The following is a 24,843-nucleotide window of genomic DNA, read 5'->3' as shown; positions in this document are numbered from 1 at the left end:
TTGTAAATGGCATCGAATAGTTGACTTTAAATGTAAATATATTTATTCTTAATTTATGTGACATTATTTTTCGCATTTACATTTGCTTTTTTTTTTTTTTTAAATTTAAATTTATATACGACTCTTATTTATAATTCCATTTTTCTTTAGCTTTATTTTTTGTATGTTTTATTTGATTTGACTTTGTTTTTTCTTATTTATGGCTTTATTTATTGTCAACCCTGCTACACGGAACACGCAAACACCCCTTGCTGTTATTATTGTTGTTGTTGCTGTTTGCTTGGGTCTGTTTCGTTAGTACGAACTGAAATTGGTCGCATCGGATAGTTTAAATGAAAATCAAACAACAATCGTGATAAGCGTGCGCGACGTCAACGATCTGCCTCCCGTATTCCCGCAAACCCTATACGAGCGCAGTCTGAACGAGGAAATGGCCACGCCCTTCACCATCATGCAGGTCGCTATAATATTTACAATTATGCCAGACAAACACACATATCGTATATTGTATTGTAAATATATGAAGCGTGAATGTGGATGTGTGTGTGTGTGTGTGTGTATGTGTCTTTGTGTATAACAATAGTACAGTTCTCATTATACAATTAATTTAACACAACTACAGCAAATAGCGCTTGTACATTATGTTAACAAGATAACAGTAACACACACACACACGCACACGCACACGCACACATATACAATATTCACATACTTGTATATTAAATATATTGTATAGCCGGTGTAAGATTTCTATATTCAATTTAACAATTAGCAAACGTAAACAATTTATGAACATTTCAAGGGAAATATTTTCTGTTTTATTTTAACTACTTTATTTAATTAGTAAAGTGTTGGATATTAAATATTTTAGCAATTTTCAATATTATTTAATTTCATTTACATATTAAATAAATTTACTCTAATATTTTAAATGTTTATTTGCATTCTAGCTTCAATTTCATGCATCAATTTATTGAGCACTTTGACAATTAATTCACACACACACATTCACTAACTCATATAACTGCTAACTGCTAATTAAAATGCATGTTTTATTTCATTTTTAATGCGCTTTAATCTTCCATTGCATTTACAGTTTTTAGTGGCTTTGTTTAACTAATTTAATGAAATATTTTACTGAAATTTAAATGCAATATGGATTTACAGCAATAACAATAGAAATGCACTAATACGCCATCTGGCGCACAAATCTGTAGTGGGTACAATCTCCACTTGAGAGCTTAGCTTCTGCATGCGCTTACAGTTTTGTATTTTGTTCATTTCCAAACGAATGAAAACCAAGAATTTATCTAGCAAAAACAAAACTAATATTGAAATTTGTATTTCTTTGGTGTTTACTTTCCACTGCACCGCCCTGGATGCTGGATGCCAAACAGGTCACCGCCACCGATGGGGACAAGGATCGTCCACAGAATATTGTCTATTTCCTAACTGGCCAAGGCATAGATCCCGATAATCCCGCTAATAGCAAATTCGACATTAATCGCACAACAGGCGAAATATTCGTGCTTAAGGTAAGTTCATGGGGAGGGAATCAAACATAAATAAATGAACGAAAATGGAAAATGGAAAGAGAATTATAAATAAATCCAGGGCATTCTTGAATACAGCAATTGAAGCATTAACAAACTGTCAGCATAAACCGCGAACAAACACGCAGGCAAATAAGTGGAAAAAAAAAATATTTATATATCAGCTACAAGATGGGACAGACTGGGAGAGCATGGCCAGAAAATACCCTGCGACATGTATAGAAAAATAATGGGAAAAAAAGTACTACAAAATCAAAAATGTTCCCACCTTAACATTTTCCCTGAAAAACCTGAATACTTGACATAAGAATAAAGCTAATTAAGAAAGAGTGATCTAGTCCAGAGTCTCCACATTATATAGATACCCTGAATCTTCGCAAGATCTGCTATTCATGTTAATCATTCAAGCTTTTCACGGCTGAATCTAGTTTCTGACTTAGCTTTGACTTCATATATATCGCAATGTAAATCATTTTAATAGAGAACAAATAAAAAATACACATACTTTAACTACTGACTCGTAATCAGTATATACAACACGGCATTGCCTACAGGGTATGCCTGTTTCGCCACATTCAAAAAAGAAATGCATCAGCCACAGGCCAGACTGGAGTTCGCCGCAACAGAAAATAATTGCGCAATATGCGCACTGATTAAGCTCCATCAATGCCGACTTAATCCCCAGGCAGATGCAACGACAGCTTTAACGATTTCCCCTGCCTTTTTCATGCAATTCGCTTTTAACTCGACGCGTGAAACTCATTATTTAATATTTAAGTTGAGGCTGTTGAGCTCGAACTCAATGCATATTGATATGCAATGGTGTCCCACTTAAAAAAGAAAAAAAAAAAACTCTTATTTTCTGCTGAGTGAAATGTTTTCTTTATATCCATTGAAAGTGTGAAATTGAGGGAGTAACGCTTGTACGGTAGTGTGTGTAACAAACAGAATGAGAATGAGACATAAATATATATACATATATTTTTTTAGTAAGGAGTCAATCTATAAATAGAAGAGACTTGCAGGGAAAGATAATAATTTGTTTCATTGATTTCGACAAATTTCATGTATTTCGATAAATTATTATACTCAATGTAAAATATTTAGTTTAGTAAATACCCATATATTACCCTAAATTTCAAAATTGCTTATGCAATGTTCTCTTTTGTTTCAAATACTCAAATTTCGATCTATTATATATGTATACATACATTCGTTATATTCCATAGCAGGGTATTCCCCAGTCGAATATTTGCGCCCAACACTTTATCACCTACTTGCATTCAGCAATTGTATCAAGTGGTTTGATAATTAAGAAAGTTTTCGTAAGTCAATTAACTGAAGAGAGCTTTGTTCATTATAATGTCGCCGTTAAGTAGTCCTTGCACTTCGAAATGCATTTCAAGTGGCCTCTCGAGTGCTTTCATTAAAAAAAAAAGGATATTCATAAGTAGCCAGAATTTACCTGTTTTCTAAAGATAGAAGTATAACAGGTTGAGAACTTAACAGAAATAAATAAGTGACAATTATTGAGCCTTCTTTAAAGAATATTCAAACGTTACAATACCAGCAGCATGTAATATGTTATAGTAGACAGTAGACAGCCAAGGTCTCTATTGTTTACTTTTTAAAAATTTCAGGCTTTATCTTTCTTTCAATCAGATTAGTGTACATCTGTTATAAATTTGTTAACTCTATTAAATAAACTGCATTACAATAACTGTTATAACAGCTGCAGTAAAACACCATCATACTGATGGAAATAACTGCAGACTGACTATCCCTTAGATAATGCATTAAAAATACCCATAAAATCCAACTGAAAGGGGAAAAATGAAAAATCCACAAAAAACACTTAAAATAATGTTTTCCCTTGTTTTAAAGTTTGTATTAAATTGTATTAAAATATGCAGTTAAAAGCGCAAATAACTTTTGTGGGTAAAATAATAATTTAGAGAGAAAGAAAAAGAAAAAAGCACGCATGCATGGGGCATAGCAAAACGAACTCTATCAGTCCATACACACACACACACTTACACAGATTGGTAGCTCGGCTAATCCCTTAAATTGAATATGTCATAACAATGCTGTCAAATTTGTCATGCAAATTAAAGCGATGACGACGCATGTGGACTTTGGCTCTTTTTGTTGTATTTTGTGGGATTTTTGCTTCTATCATTTTTTACGACTAATCCAATGTCAGCGCTAGGAAAAGCCGTTCCTGCTTCTGTTTCAGCATGTCCTGCTGTTATTGTTGAATTCGTTACGTTACAGGCTGCGGCTGTCAGGCGGCATGTAAGGATCTAGCCGGCGCACAGGTGGGGCGGGCGGGCAGTTTTCGGGATGTGGGTCGGTATCCAGGGTCTGGCTTACTGCATAACAGCATGAGCCAAGAGAGATACAAAAGTGCTGATTAAAATCGGGGTTTTTTTTTTCTGCGCGTTTGTGTTATTATAAAAAGGTGGAAGCCAACCTAGCCCCCTTCCCCCACCCGCGTCATTCCCAGTTGGGGTTGCGTTGCGTAATGGCTGCCAGGACATACACATCACATCCCATCACTCAAGCCAAGCCATGCTCTCTGCATATGCATATCAAAGTCAAAATCAGCACCGGGAAAACAGAGACGACCCACAGCTCGGCTCTGAGCTGTGGGCTGCCATTGTGAATGGATAATTTCACAGGTTTACACACACGGCGCGTTTCTGGTGGAGTTTCGTTAAGTTGCACTTGTTCCGCTTTTCGGAACGAAAGCCTGGTAGTATACTTGGAGAAAAAGCTAGGGATTTTATACAGTATAAAGATAAGTAATTGCCGCAATTTCCTGTATAACAGTCACAAAATATCAAGGCCCAAATATAGGCATTTTTTTTTTTAGGAGAGAAGTTTTAGCTGTTATATTATAAATATATTTCAATATATAATATATTAGGATTATTTTTATAATATAACATTATTATTATTAATTAAAGAATTTACTCTATGAATTTAATTTTATTTTTTATTTATATTTTATTCCTAGAAAATTTATTTTTGTGAAGATTGAGCAAAGTGAATTTATTATCAAAAAATTTTTCTTTTATATTTCAAAAATTTGAATGTCATATCAATTGCTTACAATTGCTTACACTTAGAAATACGAATTTTTCTCCAAGTGTAATTGTTGGGTATTTGCTCAAACAATGTTTTTTTTTTTTTTTTTTTTTTTTTTTTTTTCACTGATGTTAATCGGTTTTGCGGTTATGACAGCTAAAAATTGTACAATAACCAGGGCAGGTGAACAGCACACGTTGCACGTGTAACTCCATTTTCTATTCAATATTTGCACACAGCATTTATCTGCATCTGTAATCCGATTCTCTTTCTGCAGCCTTTGGATCGAGATCAACCGAATGGACGGCCGCAATGGCGTTTCACAGTCTTTGCCCAGGACGAAGGCGGCGAGGGACTCGTGGGCTATGCTGACGTGCAGGTGAATCTGAAGGACATCAATGACAATGCGCCCATCTTCCCGCAAGGCGTTTACTTTGGCAATGTAACGGAGAACGGAACCGCCGGCATGGTGGTGATGACAATGACTGCGGTGGACTACGATGATCCGAATGAGGGCTCGAATGCACGTCTGGTGTATTCGATAGAGAAGAACGTGATTGAGGAGGAGACAGGATCGCCCATCTTTGAGATAGAGCCGGATACGGGTGTGATCAAGACGGCTGTGTGCTGCCTGGATCGTGAGCGCACGCCGGATTATTCGATACAAGTCGTTGCAATGGATGGCGGGGGGTTAAAGGGCACGGGCACGGCGTCTATACGTGTCAAGGATATTAACGACATGCCGCCGCAGTTCACCAAGGACGAATGGTTCACGGAGGTGGACGAGACAGACGGCACCGCGCTGCCCGAAATGCCCATCCTGACAGTCACAGTGCACGACGAGGACGAGACGAACAAGTTCCAATACAAAGTTATCGATAACAGCGGCTATGGCGCCGATAAGTTTACCATGGTGCGGAACAACGATGGCACCGGCTCGCTGAAGATTGTGCAGCCGCTCGATTACGAGGATCAGCTGCAGAGCAACGGCTTCCGCTTCCGCATACAGGTGAACGACAAGGGCGAGGATAACGATAACGATAAATATCACGTGGCCTACTCGTGGGTCGTGGTCAAACTGCGCGACATCAACGATAACAAGCCGCACTTTGAGCGCGCCAATGTGGAGGTGTCCGTGTTCGAGGACACCAAGGTGGGCACCGAGCTGGAGAAGTTCAAGGCCACCGATCCGGATCAGGGCGGCAAGAGCAAGGTCTCCTACTCCATAGACCGCTCCTCCGATCGCCAGCGACAATTTGCCATCAATCAGAATGGTTCGGTTACCATACAACGCTCGCTCGACCGTGAGGTGGTGCCCCGGCATCAGGTCAAGATCTTGGCCATTGACGATGGCTCGCCACCGAAGACGGCTACGGCCACGCTAACGGTCATTGTGCAGGACATCAACGACAATGCGCCTAAATTCCTCAAGGACTATCGACCGGTGCTGCCGGAGCATGTCCCGCCACGTAAAGTGGTCGAAATTCTGGCCACCGACGACGATGATCGCTCGAAGAGCAACGGACCACCATTCCAGTTCCGTTTGGATCCCAGTGCAGATGATATTATACGCGCCTCCTTCAAGGTCGAACAGGATCAAAGTGAGTAGCACAGTTTTCAATTATATTCAAATATGGTGTGGGAGTTTTATAGTAGATAGAATAGATCTGAGAGCAGATAAGCATATAAACATAGCATATAAGTGGACTGAAGTTATAAGCAACTAGCATACTTTGCAATATTTTACTGTTATACGACTCTCATACTTGACAAGAACTGTTATAATAATCAAATAGATTATTCCGCTGCATAGAAGTGTTATACTCATCAAAACAATGAGAAACTAAGCCATCCGATGACTTTCACATTGCACAACTCGAAAGTGTTATACTAGCTATAACAGAAACAGAAATATCATTTCACTACACAAATCTTGTAGACTAATCATATCCAAGTGAAGCTATTCATGGCAAAGAATGCCCATGCATGCCAATTTATTATCCATATCAGCCAAATAACTCAATTTGCAAAACTGAAAAAACGTATGCATAAATAGAAGTTTCTCTCTCTTAAATTTTAGCCAAATTACAAATATGAAAAGTATTTCGACATTTTGTTAAACAATTTGCAAAAGTTACGCAGCAAAATGTAACGTATACGCAGTGTCGACTAGAAAAGAGAGAGCGAGAAAGAGAGAGAGAGAGAGAGACAAAGAGAGGTAGATAGCTGACTTTTAACCCCAAGTTCAGAGTGCAATTGCCAAAAAAAAAAAAAATGCGAAATAAAAGTTAGCCAAATATTTGGGTCAAAGTTTAAACAATGTAAAAGTGCAACATTTCCGGCAGCAACTGTTGTTGTTGTTGTTGTTGCTCCTGTTGTTATTGCCATCCGTACAAACTATGCAGTCAGCGTATAATAAAATTGCCGTTAGAATGGATATGTCGAATTTAGAAATTCGAATTCGAAAGCGAATGTGAATAGGAATAGGAATGTGAACGTTGAATGTGAATGTGAATGTGAATGTGAACGCCAATGTGAATTCTCTGTCACAATGGCAAAGCATAAAAATGCAATTACCCCGTATACAATATACGATATCTACATATGAACGTAGCACTCGGCCATAAAACGGGAACGAAATAGTAAACCACAGCAGCCACACACAACATGCAAAATTTAAATGAAATAAGCTAAAGATACACATACACACACACACACACACAGACACACCTGTCCAGTCCAAAAATAAAATATCAAATGTTCAAGTTTTCAATTAAATTAGCCACGAAAAATTGGTCTCAACAGCAAGTTGAGCGACCACTGAGACAAAGTCTCTCATTCTCTTCCTCTCTCCCTCTCCCTCTCTTTCTCCCTCTCTCTGTCTGTATATGTAGTGTGGGTGGCAATCCAATTTTAATGCGCCAACGGGGACTCGAAAAACTTTCGACGCTACTGGCTTGACTTTGTGTGTGTGTGTGTGTAGTGGTAGTAGTAGCAATGTGCGAATGTGTGTGTACATGTGTACGTGTGTGTGTGTGTTGGTCTTGCCGACTTCAAGGTATTTGCATACAATTTGCCTAAAAACACACCATGGAGTGTCTTTAAAAATACATTTGAAATGTGCGCTGGCCCAATTGGAGGCACTGAGCGAGCTTGCCACACCAAAATGCAGACTGTGCTGGAGAAGGGCGTGTGCTCTGGCACGTGGGCGTGGCTAGCGGTAATACGGATTAGCAATGACATTTGTCGTATGCGACTTGCCGCATGCTCACAGATAAAGAGTCAGAGAGGGGGAGAGAGATGGAGAGAGAGGCAGGGGGATAGCCTGAGACTTAACACTTGTTGGCCCCCCAAGCGTAATTACAACAAATGGGATAAGGGATACCTTCCTATAGCTACTACCATCGCAATCAACCGGAAAACGTGAGCACTACTAATAAAGGTGCTCACTTTTTGAGGTTCAGCTTGTTTGCTATTCACCCCCTCCCCCACCCGCACAACCATCAGCCACTGCCCTGACACAATTAACTAGAAAATGCTTTTAAAAGCTTAACACAAAAACTAAGTTTACCATAAGGGATTGCTCTTATTATCCAATGGCTTGTGCATTCAGCACTCAAAGAGTTCAGCTGAAGCATTTGCTGAAAGCAAATGTACTTTATATAATTAACATTAAATATAGGAAATGTTGAAATGATATTTCTTTTAGCAACATTGTGAAAATTCTCCGAATAAGTATGCTTTTACTAAATAATAAATTGTTGATGCTCTTAGAGATTGAAAATATGCCAATTAAAGTTAGAGTCAATTAAGTATAGATAAAAAAAAAAAAAAAAATATTTAAAAAAAAAAAAAAAAAAAATTTTAATAATATTAATAATAATAATAATAATAATAATAATAATAGTATTAATATTAACCATTGAAACAAAAAGTGACTTAAAAATACATATATCTCCGTTAGTAGGAAATTTTTCCCGACTCAAGAATATATTAAAAATTATTTGTATTATTATTATTTGTTCATCAATTTTATAGATATTTTTCATTGGAGGTCTACACAGAAAAACAAAAACAGAAGTGAAAACCATTATACCCTGATTTCCCTTTTTCAATGGGTTCAGGGTATAACTAGATAATACTATAATAAAAATGCTTTAAAATATATTATTATATTACATTATAAGTATAGAATTTCGTTTAACTATGCCCTGGTATAAAGGATTTACTTTTATAGATTTTTAGACATTATTTCATTTCTAGTTTAGTTCCTCCTCTGGCATGCGAAGAGTTCAATTAATTGAAAAATTTCCCCCTATTCTCTACCCATTCACAGAGGGCGCCAACGGCGACGGCATGGCTGTTATATCCTCGCTGCGGTCGTTTGATCGCGAGCAGCAGAAGGAGTACATGATACCCATTGTGATCAAGGACCATGGCTCGCCCGCCATGACAGGCACCAGCACGCTGACCGTGATCATTGGCGATGTGAACGACAACAAGATGCAGCCAGGCTCCAAGGACATATTCGTGTACAACTATCAGGGCCAATCGCCCGATACGCCCATTGGCCGTGTCTACGTTTACGACCTGGATGATTGGGACCTGCCCGACAAGAAGTTCTACTGGGAGGCCCAGGAGCATCCGCGCTTCAAGCTGGACGAAGACTCCGGCATGGTCACCATGCGCGCCGGCACCCGCGAGGGCCGCTACCATCTGCGCTTCAAGGTCTACGATCGCAAGCACACCCAGACCGATGTGCCAGCCAATGTGACCGTGATGGTGCGCGAGATCCCACACGAGGCGGTGATCAACTCGGGCTCGGTGCGCTTGTCGGGCATCTCTGACGAGGACTTCATACGTGTCTGGAACTATCGCACCCAGAGCCTGAGTCGCTCCAAGCTGGACAGGTTCAGGGACAAGCTGGCGGATCTCCTGAATACGGAGCGTGAGAATGTCGACATATTCAGTGTGCAGCTGAAGCGTCGCAATCCACCGCTAACCGATGTCCGCTTCTCCGCCCACGGCTCGCCCTACTACAAGCCCGTGCGGCTGAACGGCATTGTGCTGATGCATCGCGAGGAGATCGAGAAGGATGTGGGCATCAACATCACCATGGTGGGCATCGACGAGTGCCTCTACGAGAACCAGATGTGCGAGGGCAGCTGCACCAACTCGCTGGAGATCAGCCCCCTGCCCTACATGGTGAATGCGAACAAGACGGCGCTGGTGGGCGTGCGCGTGGACACGCTGGCTGATTGCACCTGTGGCGCGCGCAACTTCAGCAAACCGGAATCGTGCCGCAGCACGCCCTGCCACAACGGCGGACGCTGTGTGGACACGCGCTTCGGCCCGCACTGCTCCTGCCCGGTGGGCTATACGGGGCCGCGCTGCCAGCAGACGACGCGAAGCTTCCGCGGCAACGGCTGGGCCTGGTATCCGCCGCTCGAGATGTGCGACCAGTCGCACTTGAGTCTGGAGTTCATAACCCGCAAGCCGGACGGCCTGATCATCTACAATGGACCCATTGTGCCGCCGGAGCGGGATGAGATGCTGATCTCTGATTTTATAGCCCTCGAGCTGGAACGTGGCTATCCACGGCTGCTCATCGACTTCGGCTCTGGCACCCTGGAGCTGCGCGTGAAGACGAAGAAGACGCTGGACGACGGCGAGTGGCATCGCATCGATCTCTTCTGGGATACGGAGGATGTGCGCATGGTTGTTGACTTTTGCAAGTCGGCCGAGATCAGCGAAATGGAGGACGGCACGCCACCCGAATTCGATGACACCTCCTGCCAGGCACGCGGCCAGATACCGCCCTTCAATGAGTATCTGAATGTGAACGCCCCGCTGCAGGTGGGCGGCCTCTACAGAGAGCAGTTCGAGCAGTCGCTGTACTTCTGGCACTATATGCCCACAGCGAAGGGCTTCGATGGCTGCATCAGGAATCTCGTGCACAACTCGAAGCTCTACGATCTGGCCCATCCAGGACTCTCGCGCAACAGCGTTGCCGGCTGCCCACAGACGGAGGAGGTGTGCGCCCAAACGGAGGCAACGGCTCGCTGCTGGGAGCACGGCAACTGCGTGGGCTCCCTGTCCGAGGCGCGCTGCCATTGCCGGCCCGGCTGGACGGGACCCGCGTGCAATATACCCACGGTGCCGACGACCTTCAAGGCGCAGAGTTACGTGAAGTATGCGCTCAGCTTTGAGCCGGATCGCTTCAGCACCCAAGTGCAGCTGCGATTCCGGACGCGCGAGGAGCACGGCGAGCTGTTCCGGGTGAGCGATCAGCACAATCGCGAGTACGGCATACTGGAGATCAAGGATGCGCGCTTGCACTTCCGCTACAATCTGAACTCGCTGCGCACCGAGGAGAAGGATCTGTGGCTCAACTCGGTGGCCGTCAACGATGGCCAGTGGCATGTGGTGCGCATCAATCGCTACGGCTCCGCGGCCACCTTGGAGCTGGACGGCGGCGAGGGCAGGCGCTACAACGAGACGTTCGAGTTTGTGGGCCACCAGTGGCTGCTGGTCGACAAGCAGGAGGGCGTCTATGCGGGCGGCAAGGCCGAGTACACGGGCGTGCGCACATTTGAGGTGTATGCGGATTACCAGAAGAGCTGCCTCGATGATATACGGTGCGTATACTGAATATATACTTAACATCAACTCAACAGCTTATGGAAATTTCTTATCTAATAATGGGATTGTAATTAACCTAGCTGCTTTTATAATCCCCTTGGGATTGCCAATCGACTGCCCTTTATAGAATTTGCATAATTGATAACCAATTTCTTTTCCTCTACCCCAATGCAGCCTGGAGGGCAAACACCTGCCCCTGCCGCCGGCCATGAACGGCACGCAGTGGGGTCAGGCCACCATGGCACGCAACCTGGAGAAGGGCTGCCCCTCGAACAAGCCCTGCTCGAATGTCATTTGCCCCGATCCCTTCGAGTGTGTGGATCTCTGGAATGTCTATGAGTGCACGTAAGTTTATTTAGTTTCAATATCAAATCTGTTTCAATTCCCACACACACATTCACACATTGCTCTCTTTTTTGTTACTCGTAATGAAAACCTTGACTCGGACTGCGTACAAGAAAAATGACTAAAAGAAAGTACTCCAATGAAATTTTATTTACAATTAGTAATTACCAATACTAGGGAACTAGTACAAAAAAAAAATACCAATCATACAAAAATACCAACAACAAAAATTAATAATAAAAATACAGAAATTTGCTGCACTTGATGAGCTTATAGAAATACAGCTCAAAAATTAATATTACTTTAAAAAAGTTCTTCATATTTAATACCCATGAATAAAAATGCCCAAGAAAATACCGAAATTCAATAAGTTAACAATCAAAGCCACAACTCAGGCTGTGATCAAGAAAAATGAAATAAAATTACTTTAAAGAAGGAATAGAGCACACAAATGAAAAAAACAAAAAATACCATAAATTCGTGGCACGACAATTGGCGACCAACAGTTGATAGGATTAATCAATTAAAGGCTATACCAAAAATACAACACAGAAAAAAAAAGAGAAAAAGTCGAATTTGTGCCAAGTCAACGGCAGCTTAGTGCACGTCAATCAATTGGCGTTGCCAGTCTGTTGAACAGCCGCCTCCGTCTGCTACAGCAAACACACACACACACACGCACACACAGACAAATGAAACTGAGTTAGCGGGCGGCTGTTAACGTTGCGTGACAAATCAATCGGATTAGGTTTAGGGCAGGCACAAATCGATATGGTCTTGTCTCAATCACCTGAACGCAACTGTACATATTCACGCTATATTTTTTTTTTCCACCAGGCACCAGCTACACGACTACACACACTCACACACACACACTACAGCATAGCATAGCAAGCATTTATATATACATTTCTGTGGTATTTCGCAACACTGTCGAAGCGTGACGTTGCTGAGTTGGCTTCCGCTTTCGCTGTTGGCTGAAAGATTTGCTGGCCCAGAGCAAACACGTTAAATGGCTGCAGCGGGCTAGTTTGCGAAACAGCTAACAGTTAACGGCTAAGCAAGCGAGCAGCAATTACAATTAATTACACAAATAAACACTTGAACTTGATTAGATATTTACGCTTTGATTAATTATCGATTTATCGCAACGCAAATGGACAAACGGTTAAGCGCAGTTTATAGAGAAGACGTAACGGCACTTACCAGCAAACCTAACTAAAACTAAAAATAACCTACATTTATATATCAATTTCCCTATTAGCCAACTGAGTTTAAGTTTTACTCTTTAGTTACATATGCATTTTCTTATTAGCCTTCAGACTGGGCTTCAGCTTCCTTTTTGGTTCGCTAAGCAATCGGTTAATGGACACACGTTTAGACCCCTTTTTAAGCCAATTTGTATTTTCGGTTGCCAATAAATAAACACATTCCGTTGACCCTAAAACATATACAGACCTCTATATATATATATATATATGTACATATATGTAAAGCCCATGTTAACTTACCATACACTTTCGACTATCGAATGCGATTGCTAATGTTAATTTAGTTGCGGCGAGGGACGCATCATGTCGCCCGACTCAAAGGGCTGCATGGATCGCAACGAATGCCTCGATATGCCCTGTATGAACGGTGCCACGTGCATCAATCTAGAGCCGCGTCTGCGCTATCGCTGCATCTGCCCCGATGGCTTCTGGGGCGAGAGCTGTGAGCTGGTTCAGGAGGGTCAGACCCTCAAGCTGAGCATGGGCGCCCTGGCGGCCATACTCGTTTGCCTGCTGATCATACTGAGTGAGCCAATTCAACCGTTACCTAATCTATATAAATATCTAGCTACAAATGCAACAACAACAACAACAAGTCCATATATTTATTACTATATAACATATAAATAGAGTTAGCAATTAGTGCTTTAGCGCCTGCCTTTAGTTTAGTTAACTTCTTTTCCAATTATTAGCTGTGCAAATTCATGCATTCATATCAAATATCATATATCATATATCGTCTAGCATATACATACATACATTCCCAATTAAATCATATACTGACTTATCATTTGCCCCGCCCACTTGAAATATGTTGCCTCAATTGAAAACTCATTTGGTTCACATACATCATATTTAACATCATGCCCCATATACATATGTCAAATGCACAAAATCCAATCATTCCGCTACACATGCATCAATTCATTCATAAAACAAAAACCAGAACCAACAAAACTGAAAAAATACGGCTCACTGAATATTAAATCTCTTTTATTTGATCACAAAAAAGTAAATTCAACTCGGATATTTATCAGTCGTGTGACTTTTGTATTTACTTGTTCTCCCAAAAAAATAAATAAATAAATAAATAAAATAAAATAAAAAATATAGCAAAAATCAATATATATATACATACATATACCATACATGTATGTATGTATATATGTATCTTTAGTTTTGTTATTTCACATTCATCTGCATTCCATCAACATCAATCGCTGTTAACGTTCAACATTTTGTTTATGGCACAAATTTTTGTTAACTGTTTCCACACAAATGTTCATAGTTGTCTTTCTGTCTCACTGTTTGTTCGTAATCTGTGTAAATATATACATATATATAAATATATAGTTCTTATAGCAAATTATACTTTAATGAATCTCAAGAAAATTGCCCACTCAAAAGGTATGTACTTACATAAATGTAGTTGCGTTTTTTAATACCAAATAATCTAAATTAAAAAAAAAAATAAAATAAAATAAAAATTGAATTCTATATTTTTGAAATTTAATAAGTTCTATACGTTATTTAACAAATTAAAATATATTTAAAGTTTTTCGAATTTATATTCTTACAATTTCACTTGAATCATGACAATATATGTGATATATACATTATAAATGATTTAAATATTGCATTCAAGTTTTAAAAGTACCCGTTAATTGGGTAAATCTAGGTATTTCTATATTGCTTTGTTCCCAAAAGATTTATGGTAAATCCATGGAGTCTATAATAATAAACTATACATCAAATATGTAAGAAAAGAGGAAGTCAATAGCAATCAAATCAATCAATTAAAAGTCCAAGTTTTTCATTTTTTGGTTCAAGCTCTTAAATTAATTCTTCGCTCTTCTCTCGATATTCATTTATATATTTTTAATGTCTACTCAGACTCTACCTCGCACACACTAACTATATAATACCAACTCAATTTGTGCAAACGAACAGACCCATTTCGCAAAAGCCACATTCCATTAGTCAATATATACTTGTTTTTTAAATATAATAATCTTTAATTTCTAGATGTAAACCATATTGAAACATTAACCAACTAACAACTAAACATAATGATGCGCCACAGAACAATTTCTCTTTTTGAAATTGAATTACTGAGTTTACAAAGCAAAACGTTAAAATTCTCAACTGAATATCAATACAACAAGGGAATTATTATTTAATTGAACAAACAGATTTCTTATGATATATAACATAAATTGCGCAGCGCAAATATTTTTTTGTAAGAGCTCTTGAAAAAATAATTAAGATAGGGCTTTAAGTGCACTTACTGAACACCGAAGGACTATGCAATTTTTCCACACATATCACGTACTTTAGCTGTCACACACACACACACACATGGACACACACACAACCTTACTCTATCTCACCTTGCGTATACTTTGTAAGCTGCACTCAAAGAAACCAAGTACAGTGTGTCTTGAAGAGCTTAAATGCCTTCAGGTAAGATAATAAATGTGCAGTCAGACATACACACACACACACACACACACACACAAAGCAGGCGCAGACAAGTGAAAGAGCAATGGCTGATTTTAGCTTTGGCATTTGGAAAAATCACGATGCACTAAATCCACTTGAACAAACAGACGAATACGTAGTACAGCAGTCAACCGGGAGTCAAGAACGTTTACTTCTGACTTCTGCTGCGTCTGCTGCGCAGCTCAGCTTCCAGTTCGCAGATCTGCGGCTCGAAGCGACAGCCAGTTTCATTTGGCAAGTCGCGCAAGGATTTGCGGACATTTCACATACACATTTATATACATACATATATATATATACCTATATATATATATATGCTTATACTAAATTTTTTTTCGGCTGCTGCCTGTAAGATTTCTTTTCTTTTCAAATACAACTTAAGAGCATTTTCCGCTGCGTAGCCAAGTGTACGCTTAAACACACATATAAATACACACACACACCCACTCACACTCACGCATACAGTTCAAGTTTCGAGCAAACATTTTGTAGGTAAATAATGTTCAAAGAAGTGGAATACGAGGTTAAAACAACTAAAACTGTTAGAATGAGCATTTTACACAGACAGATGCCCTTTAAAAAGATGAGAAGGGTGTGCTGATCGGTATAAATAAGAAATGATATTATATTAGAAACAGAGTATTTTCAATATAATAAAAAAATATTATATCAACACAATTTAATTACAAAGAAATTATTTTCAATTTTGTTTATTCACTTAATAAACAGGAGTATGTGAATAATCGAACAGCATATTTTTTTTTATGTAAATTTATAAAGAGCATATATTTTTGATATGTTTATTTACTGATTCAAAAATATTTACAGGCAATTTTAATTAATTTTACATATTCTTATTAATTTCCAAAACTATCGAAAAAATGTATAAAATAGATATCAAATTTAAGATAGCCTATTTTTCACTATTACACCCATTCAAGCATCTGCCTTATCTACAGGGTATCGACAGAAATTGTTTCATGCCAACTCTAAGTAAAACTTAATGGCGTAAAATATGGCAAAGTTTAGCCCAACAACTGGACAAGCCCGAAAACTTTATATATGTCTATATATAAATGTGTGTGTGTATGTGTGTATGTCTGTCTGTATGTATATACTCTATATCAAAACGCCCAGTTTTTGATCAGCTTCAACTACGCACTTGGGAGCAATCACTAAAAGGCACAGCGCAAAAAACTATGCAACATTTTTTTACTTTTTGCTGCTGTCGCTGATTTAGTGTGAAAGTTTTAGCTTTGACTTCTGCTTCAGCCTCTGCTGGGCCGCCTCACTTCCCCCACATCCCACACTTCCCGCTGCCGATGCCCGCTGTGCGGCGCTTTTGTGCGATTTGTTGGCTCGTTGGTCAAGAAGTCTCTGGTATTTGCCAATAATCGTCAATATATCAAAAGTGTCTTATGTCTGCATTTGAAAAGTATTCAGCCGCAAAGTCTGTTGACTTTCGCGCTGCTTTTTTCTCTCCATTTTGTTATCAGTTTGGACTTATGCATGGGACCAAATGTTGGAGGCAAACAAATTTTTTCTCTACTTTTGATGGCATTGTTTTTGCATTTCGCGCACAGCTGAGAATAGAAGCAGCTAAGTGGAAAATGAAATGAAAATCAAAAGCTAAAGTTTTTGACAAAATGAAAAAAAAAAAAATAATAATAATAATGTTTTAGGATCTCCCCAATAATAATCGGTTTGAAAACTTTGCGTTAATAGCTTTTCAGCACTCTTGCAAATTTCGAATGCAAAGTAAATGTCGAACTGTGTCTAGGTTACAGTTGAGGGTGAACTCCAAGAGCCAAGCCAGCAGCTGTCAATTGTAGGTTGAGGTTAAACTAATCAAAACAAAACTTAAGCAAATGCCAAATGCATTCAAAATGTCAAACGCAACACACGCTGAAAACTTTATTCAATTCTGCCAACAACAAGTGCATAATAATAATCATAAAACAAGAAACAGACAAACAAAAACAAACGCAAGTGTGAGACAAAAGTGCACTTAGGAAATCTCTCAGCACACACGCAAATGCATAAAGTTAGCAGCAGAAAAAAAAAAAGGAAACTGAAAATTGTGAATGGAAATGCGCCAAAGCGTAAAATAATAACAGCAAACGTAACAAAACCCAACAACAAACAAACATTCTTTAAGACACTTTTTGACACTTGTGTGCTCAACGGAAAATTTACATTTTCATAACTGCGACCGAAAAAGTGTTGGATAAGTTTTACGATGTATAAAACAAAGAGTAACAAAAAAAAAATAAATATATCATGTCTGTGGGTAACTTCACAACACTTTGAGCACAACTATCACACATTGCCTTGCATGATGTACAACAAATTTTCAATAATCTCTTTTTTTATTTTTGTTTTCCAACACTGTTTATTTTCCATATATATATTCTTATATATGTAAATGTAAACCAACACACTCAACTCTACACCCAACTTGAACGTTACGTTACGCTGCGTTACGTTGCGTTACGTTCGCGTTACGTTATATTATCGTTGTCACGTTTAGCTGTCCTGCGGGCTATAAAGTCTCTGGCAGCAGTTGCGTCAACGAAAACGAATGCCTCCTGTACCCCTGCCGCAACGGGGGCCGCTGTCGCGATCATCAGCCGCCCAAGAAGTATGAATGCCATTGTCCTCTGGGCTTCACCGGCATGCACTGCGAACTGGAATTATTGGCCTCGGGGGTGTTGACACCATCCCGTGATTTTATTATTGCCCTGGTGCTCTGTCTCAGCACACTGCTACGTAAGTATCTCTCCCTTTCTCTCTCTCCCTCTATATATATATATGAATGCCAAGGCTACGCCGGTCAATATGCCGGGGCTTAAGGTTAAGTAGCTTTAAGCAAATATGCTTAGTATTTGAGTGGAAGCGAGTCTGCGACGTGAGTACGTTAGCAACAAAATATGCATGACCAAAATATCATATTTTTTATACTAAATTAAATATACCTACATTAAATTGTTTATCTTACAATACTTACTAAATATTGCATCTCAGCTTTTGTCTATATATATATATATATAATTAATTTCCAGTACTTTTTATTTCATTATTATTGTTTCCCAAATAACAGAAACTTACTACTAAAATTCATATGAATAAATACTAAATTAAAATACATACTAATTGTCTAGCTTGAAGTAAATCATTAATATTCTTTGCTCTCAACTCTCCTTTCTTTAATTTCTAAAAATTATTATTTTAATATTATTATTTCCATAACGACTTAAATTTATATTCAGTGGAATCCGGTTATAACGGCGCTCAAGCGACCGACGATTTTCGCGCTATACCCGGAAGACGCTTAAACTAAAAGGAGAAACAAAATATTTTTTTTTATTTTTTACGGTTGCCATGTTCGTAATAGGTTTTAACGTAAAGCAATTTCATTTCTTTAATGAATAAATTGTTTAAATTTATTTCATTAGCATTGCAGTTTGTCTCTCTCTCTCTCTCTCTCTCTGTCTCTGTCACAAAAAAGGGTACTGATCACTGACAAATACATACATATGTACAGCAGCTTATTATGCTTAAATGCTTTGTCCTTATTACGCTGTATGTTATAGCCGGCGTTTGATTGAAAAATATGCAAAGATAAAAATAGTCGGGCTAAGCGGATAGTCGTTAAAAGCGGAAACGTACTAAGCGGAGGCTCTTTCATATAAGTTTGTATGGGGATCAAGCCAGACATCGAATTCCCGTCGACTTAACCGGTTGAACGTTTTAAGCGGAGTCGTTATAACCGGATTCTACTGTATGCATAACTTCATTTGACTATACATTATTCCCGCTCTATCGCGTTTAATCCCTTTACATTATTGCCTCGATTCATGTTCAATTTGTGAAATCGCATTAAAGACAGAATATAAATGTTAATTTTCCATTTTTGTGTTTTTATGGCTCTTGTAGGCAGTTTAAACGGCGGCATGCATATGTCATTTAAATATTTATGAAATCGCCGAGGCCTGGAAATTAATTAAGCCATACATTTACCAATTGGGCCACGCCCAGAAAAAAAAAAAAAAAGAAAAACATTTATACGAAACAGGGACAGAGGCAGAGATCGATGTCGTGAGGCAAGCATCAAAAGTCATTTCCGTAAATTACAAATTACGGCCGACCGATGCAAATAAATTAAAGTTTATTGAACAGGCGAAGCGAATATATGTATATACATATGTACATATATGTATGTGTGGAGAGTTGTTGCAAAATGTCAGCTGTAGAGTGGAGAGAAAGCTAAAGAGAAATGCGAATTTGAGTAACACAATAATAATTGCAATTACGCGACGTCCATTTCAGCCAATGCCAGCTGCTAGGCAAAAGTTTTATTTTGTTTGTTGTCTGTCCGCCTCTCTCTCTTTCTTTCGCACTCGTCTTCTCGCTGTCCCGCTTTGACATTCAAGAACCCGCAGCAAATTACTTGGGGGGCCAAAACTTCTACGGCTGCTCAGTCGCAATAAGTCGAAAAACTTTACGCTGTGCAACAGATGCTGCAATATGTTGAAGCAACGCGCACACGAAATTAGAAAAGAGCAGCAAAAGACACGAAACAACAGCCAACAGCAATGTGAGCTAAGCAAAATGAAACGAATGCCAAAAGCACACAACAAGTTGGTCCGAATAAAGCAAGGACAATATCAACAGCCTCCTGCTGCCTCCTGCCTGCTGCCTTCTGCCAGCCTCCTGCCTGACTGTCGACTTTGCCTGCAGCTTGATTTTGCCATTTTGGCTAGCAATTTTAGGCTGGCACTGTGGCAGTTACAGTTACAGCCGCCAACAGTAGACAAAGCGAGTGAGAGACAGAAGGCGTAGAGGATGGAACGGAGTGAAAGCGGAAGTGAGAGCAAAGCAAAAACTGGGACAATGTGCGCCATATTTGTTTGCTCATTCTACTGCCCTAATGTCAAGAGGTATAACAATTTGATCATGCTACGTGAAACGAAACTGAAACCAAGTTGAGAGAGCTTACAAAAATTAAATATAAAATTCAAAAGTTTCAGCACAAATATTTAATGAACTCTAAGTAGTTTCGTTCAGGCGTACTCAGATCTAAATTTGTTATGAAAATTGCGATGGTAATATTTATTACGGATAATTTTGCTGTTCAGTTACTTCTCTGCTTGGATCTCTAATTTCTCACAGCTATCTATCTAGATAATATATCAATGTCCTCAGGTATATATGCCAAACAGCTCTTACTATATGTAAATATAGTCTTTATAGTAAGGTTTTATAATCATGTTGAAAAATTGTTTCATATCTTTATTTGTGTTTGCTTAAGAACAAATCTCAAATAAATTTAACAGTTAATTGACAAATCCATTCTTACTCTCTAAATTTTGCATACTCTACATCGACCCGCTTTCGCCTAGGATATACGAACTTTGGCATTCAACATATTATACACTTTTACATCCGTTTTTTCCTCTTTACCATTTTCTTTTATTTTTTATAAAAAGCTCGCATATATATAAGAATAGCTCTCTATACATATATAAACATAAATATATATATTTTTTCCATTCCTTGCGTTTCTATTTATTTTCCATTTTTTATTTTCATTCCAAGAATTTAATTAAGAACCTTTTTTGCAATTGTAAAGCGCGCAAAGAGCACAAATTTTATTTCAAATATTTTTCCACAAAATTGCTGAAGTTCAGTTTGGCATTCAAGCGACTCACTTTGCATGCCCCAAATAATATTTATATTTGTCTTTAATATAGTCGTAGCTGCACAAATTGTTGTTGCATTTCATACAGCTAGGTACTAAAATGTTGGCATAATTTTCGTATCTAATGAGAATATTTTGGCTTATTCGCACAGTACTCGTTCTCGTATTTGTGGTCTACAATCGACGGCGCGAGGCGCATATCAAATATCCGGGACCCGACGACGATGTCCGCGAGAATATTATCAATTATGATGATGAGGGCGGCGGCGAGGATGACATGACCGCCTTTGATATAACGCCACTGCAGATACCAATCGGCGGACCCATGCCGCCCGAATTGGCGCCTATGAAAATGCCAATTATGTGTAAGTATATTTAATATCCATTAACGCCAGTGGTAAGACCCGAATAAAATCTTTTGAAAAAAAAAAAACGCCCAAAAAGTAAATCAACATAAAATGCCGCAAGCTTTTCAGTTGATTGAAATTTCCAATCAGAAGTGAAAATTCTCCCAAAATGAAGCTGCTGATGCGTATAACAGATAACTGTTAGAAATTTAAAGTTTTCACTTGAATAGAGACAGATAATTATAGTATCTTAAAAAAGAGCTCGCACTACTTATATTGCAGTGTAAAGTATTTCTCTGATTAAGAATATTAACTAAATTTCCAACTCCGCATTCTGATTTTATTACAACTGCTTAAAGAAACTTCAAAATTTACTTCACTGAACATATTAAGCCAAGTTGAGATTGAAACTTTATTCAATAAAAATTCTATTTTACTTTTTATATAGCTTAGTTTTTTGCCGAAATTATTTTCCGCTGTAATATTTCATTCAAATTTCATTAAAAATATATTATTTTTTCTACATTTCATTACAGATCCCGTGATGACGCTGATGCCCGGCCAGGAGCCCAATGTGGGCATGTTCATTGAGGAGCATAAAAAGCGTGCCGATGGCGATCCGAATGCCCCGCCCTTCGATGATTTGCGCAATTATGCGTATGAGGGCGGCGGCAGCACAGCCGGTTCGCTTAGCTCATTGGCCTCAGGTGGGTTAACACTTGTCGGCATACATATACATATATATGTATATAGATAGATTATATGATTAGCATTTATAACAGCTCACCATGACTAGATTTTGCACCCAATATTACGCGGCAAATGCCACAACAACAAACGCATTGTAGCTGATGTGCTTGATGTATCCCCAACAATGTATGCTACACAAAGTAGTTCAAGATGTTAGCAGAACTCGTCTTTGACTTAAATTCTATTATTTTTCTGACATTTGCAGCATGGCAGCAAGACTCAAAAACCGCTGAATATTGGGTGTAAAATTAAGTAAATACCAAATATCATAAATACCAAATATATCACTCGAAGTACATCATTTTATTTACAAATATCACATTTCCCATATGGCATTCCGCGTATAACACTTTATATTTTCTGTTATATTCTTTGCAGGCACCGACGATGAGCAGCAGGAGTACGACTACCTCGGTGCCTGGGGTCCGCGTTTCGATAAGCTGGCCAATATGTATGGCCCCGAAGCGCCCAATCCACATAATACCGAGCTCGAATTGTAAGTCTCCCGCCATAAAGTAAGAAGAGTAGCGAGGCAAAGCAGAAGATCACGAGATGCGTGAGGCAAACGCAGTTGAATAGCCACAAAAGTTGCATTTAAAAATTCTACTATTGAGGTTAGGCAAAATCAAATGGGGAAACGATTTTCCAGCTCAACTCGAAACAACACAAAGAAGCGCAACCAAAGAAGTATGGCAGAAAGAAAACTAAAAAGGAAACCTAAGTTAAACGAAAAACTAAACAATGGATAAGATTAAACAGATGAGAAAACACATTTTAAAAAATCAAACACATTTGACACTTGAAATGACATTTGTAAAAAATACTTCATCAGCATTTAAATTTAACAATTATTATAATTAATTTATTAAGTGTGTGTAGAGAGAGAAAGAAAAAGATAAAGTGAGAAAGAAACGCTAAAATTCGGTTGAAAGAATTTTTTCAGAAATTTTTAAGGATCTGAGTATTGGAGCAGAGCATACCAAAGTTTAGTTTAGACCGAAAAAAAAATAATTATTTTGTGTGAAAATGAAAAATGGAAAATGCAAATTTTTTATATATATTTGTTGTGCATATTATTTTTTAGGTTTTGCGATATATGTAATTATGATTATGATTTATATAAATAAATAATTTTAAGTACTTTTTAGTTTATACTTCTTTGGCTAAGAGAAAAGTCAAGTTTATTTCTTAAGTTGATTTAAACAATGAGTATTATATTGTTTTTGAGTTCGACTAACTGTTTAAGATTTTACAATTAAAGAACATAATTAAAATTTACATAAAGGAATACCCAAAGACTGTTTTCGTTCCATCATAACAAGTACATATATACACAAAGCAAAACAAAAAATACATTTATAAATAAATTTAAAGAAAAACACAATTTTAACTGGTATTGGACGGGGCGTTACAAAAAGGAAAAATACTAAAAGAGAAGAACTAAATCGAAAAGTATTTCGAAATACCCGTTTCTTTAAAGACAAAAATACATCTCATGAAGAAAATACTCCTAAATGATATTCTAAAGCAAAAGAAACTTAAGCTAAAATGAAAAACGAAAATCGTGTCGAGCAGCAGCTGAAGACAATTAAAAGAAAAAGAAAATTTACCTTTAGACGAACTTAGCGCAATTGATATAATTAAATGGAAATACTTAAAAGAAAAAAAAAAAAAAAAGAAACGAAATTTATAAGAAAAACGTATAATGATAAAGCAAAGTATTTTACATTGTATATATTATTAGTTTTTAGCACGTAAAAACTGAAAAAAAGAAAAAGTAATTAAAAGCATACGAAATTGGTAGCAGAACCTAAAAAAGTCTTATTAAGTCATTTAAACTAGAAAACGATTCAAGACGAGGGCAGCATATTGCAGACACCATTCGAGCAGGAATATATATATATATATATATATATATAGAAAGCAAAAGCAAACACATTTCATATAAATATATACAAATATACTACTCGTACAAAAATAAAAGAAAGCCAACTGCATTTAAAACTAACTTTTTCCACACGAGAAAATACAGAGGTAAACGAAAAATTTTACGCAAAAATAAATATTTTGTTTTTTTTTTTTTTTTAATATTTTATACAGATTCTTTATTAGGTTTTCGGTTTTCCGCAGTGCAATTTAAAATAATCATAACAATAATAATCCAAATGTTTATTGTTTCATTTGATCGCATATATAGCATATACCATGTAGTTGATTATATATAGATGAGGGAAGTGAACAGATAAAGCTAACCAAATGGAAAGCCAAATCTTTGTTGATTTTCATGTGTTATTATTTTCATTCAATTCTGTTTGTGCATTAATGAGTCAGCCAAGTTTATCAATTGAACCGTAAGTACAGAAAAAATAATAATTATTATAAAAAAAAAAAAATTACACTGCAAAAAAACAAGTGCATGCATGAATCATAGCGTTTTCCAGGCAAACTGCCCAAATTCCTAAATAATTTTGTGTTGATTTTATTTATCAGAAAACAAAAGAAAAAATATATACACAAAAACAAAACACATACTGCAACTCGAGTTGACTATTGAAAAGTGCAAAGATTTTAACGTAATTGTTAAACCATACAGCGAAAGAAATATTAAAGAAAACAAAACAAAATATTTAAAAATAATGAAG

At 38.0% G+C, this 24,843-nt stretch overlaps 1 protein-coding gene across 9 annotated transcripts in view; it reads left to right on the top strand.

The window, feature by feature from the left end:
* Positions 1–23,121, top strand: part of LOC26528540 (neural-cadherin) — a 159,691-nt gene extending 136,570 nt beyond the window's left edge. For 2 of the 9 annotated variants that reach the window (XM_032729209.2, XM_015165706.3), the window contains exons 14-22: positions 299–457; positions 1,398–1,535; positions 4,921–6,244; positions 8,980–11,281; positions 11,460–11,630; positions 13,186–13,427; positions 21,257–21,469; positions 21,988–22,158; positions 22,580–23,121. In XM_032729209.2, the coding sequence (XP_032585100.2) occupies positions 299–457; positions 1,398–1,535; positions 4,921–6,244; positions 8,980–11,281; positions 11,460–11,630; positions 13,186–13,427; positions 21,257–21,469; positions 21,988–22,158; positions 22,580–22,701 (4,842 nt within the window). In that variant the 3' untranslated portion in view covers positions 22,702–23,121. Of the gene's footprint in view, positions 1–298; positions 458–1,397; positions 1,536–4,920; positions 6,245–8,979; positions 11,282–11,459; positions 11,631–13,185; positions 13,428–17,933; positions 18,173–21,256; positions 21,538–21,987; positions 22,159–22,579 lie in introns of those variants that run through there. The other 7 variants (XM_032729210.2, XM_032729211.2, XM_032729206.2 and 4 more) reach the window with 4 other exon arrangements.
* Positions 23,122–24,843: the final 1,722 nt, after the last annotated feature.

This window comes from Drosophila mojavensis, unplaced genomic scaffold (assembly GCF_018153725.1).
Source record: "Drosophila mojavensis isolate 15081-1352.22 unplaced genomic scaffold, ASM1815372v1 contig_36, whole genome shotgun sequence".
Classification (NCBI taxonomy): domain Eukaryota; kingdom Metazoa; phylum Arthropoda; class Insecta; order Diptera; family Drosophilidae; genus Drosophila; species Drosophila mojavensis.
The sequence above is the reverse complement of the archived record's forward strand: the minus strand, read 5'-3'. Positions and strand labels throughout refer to the sequence as shown.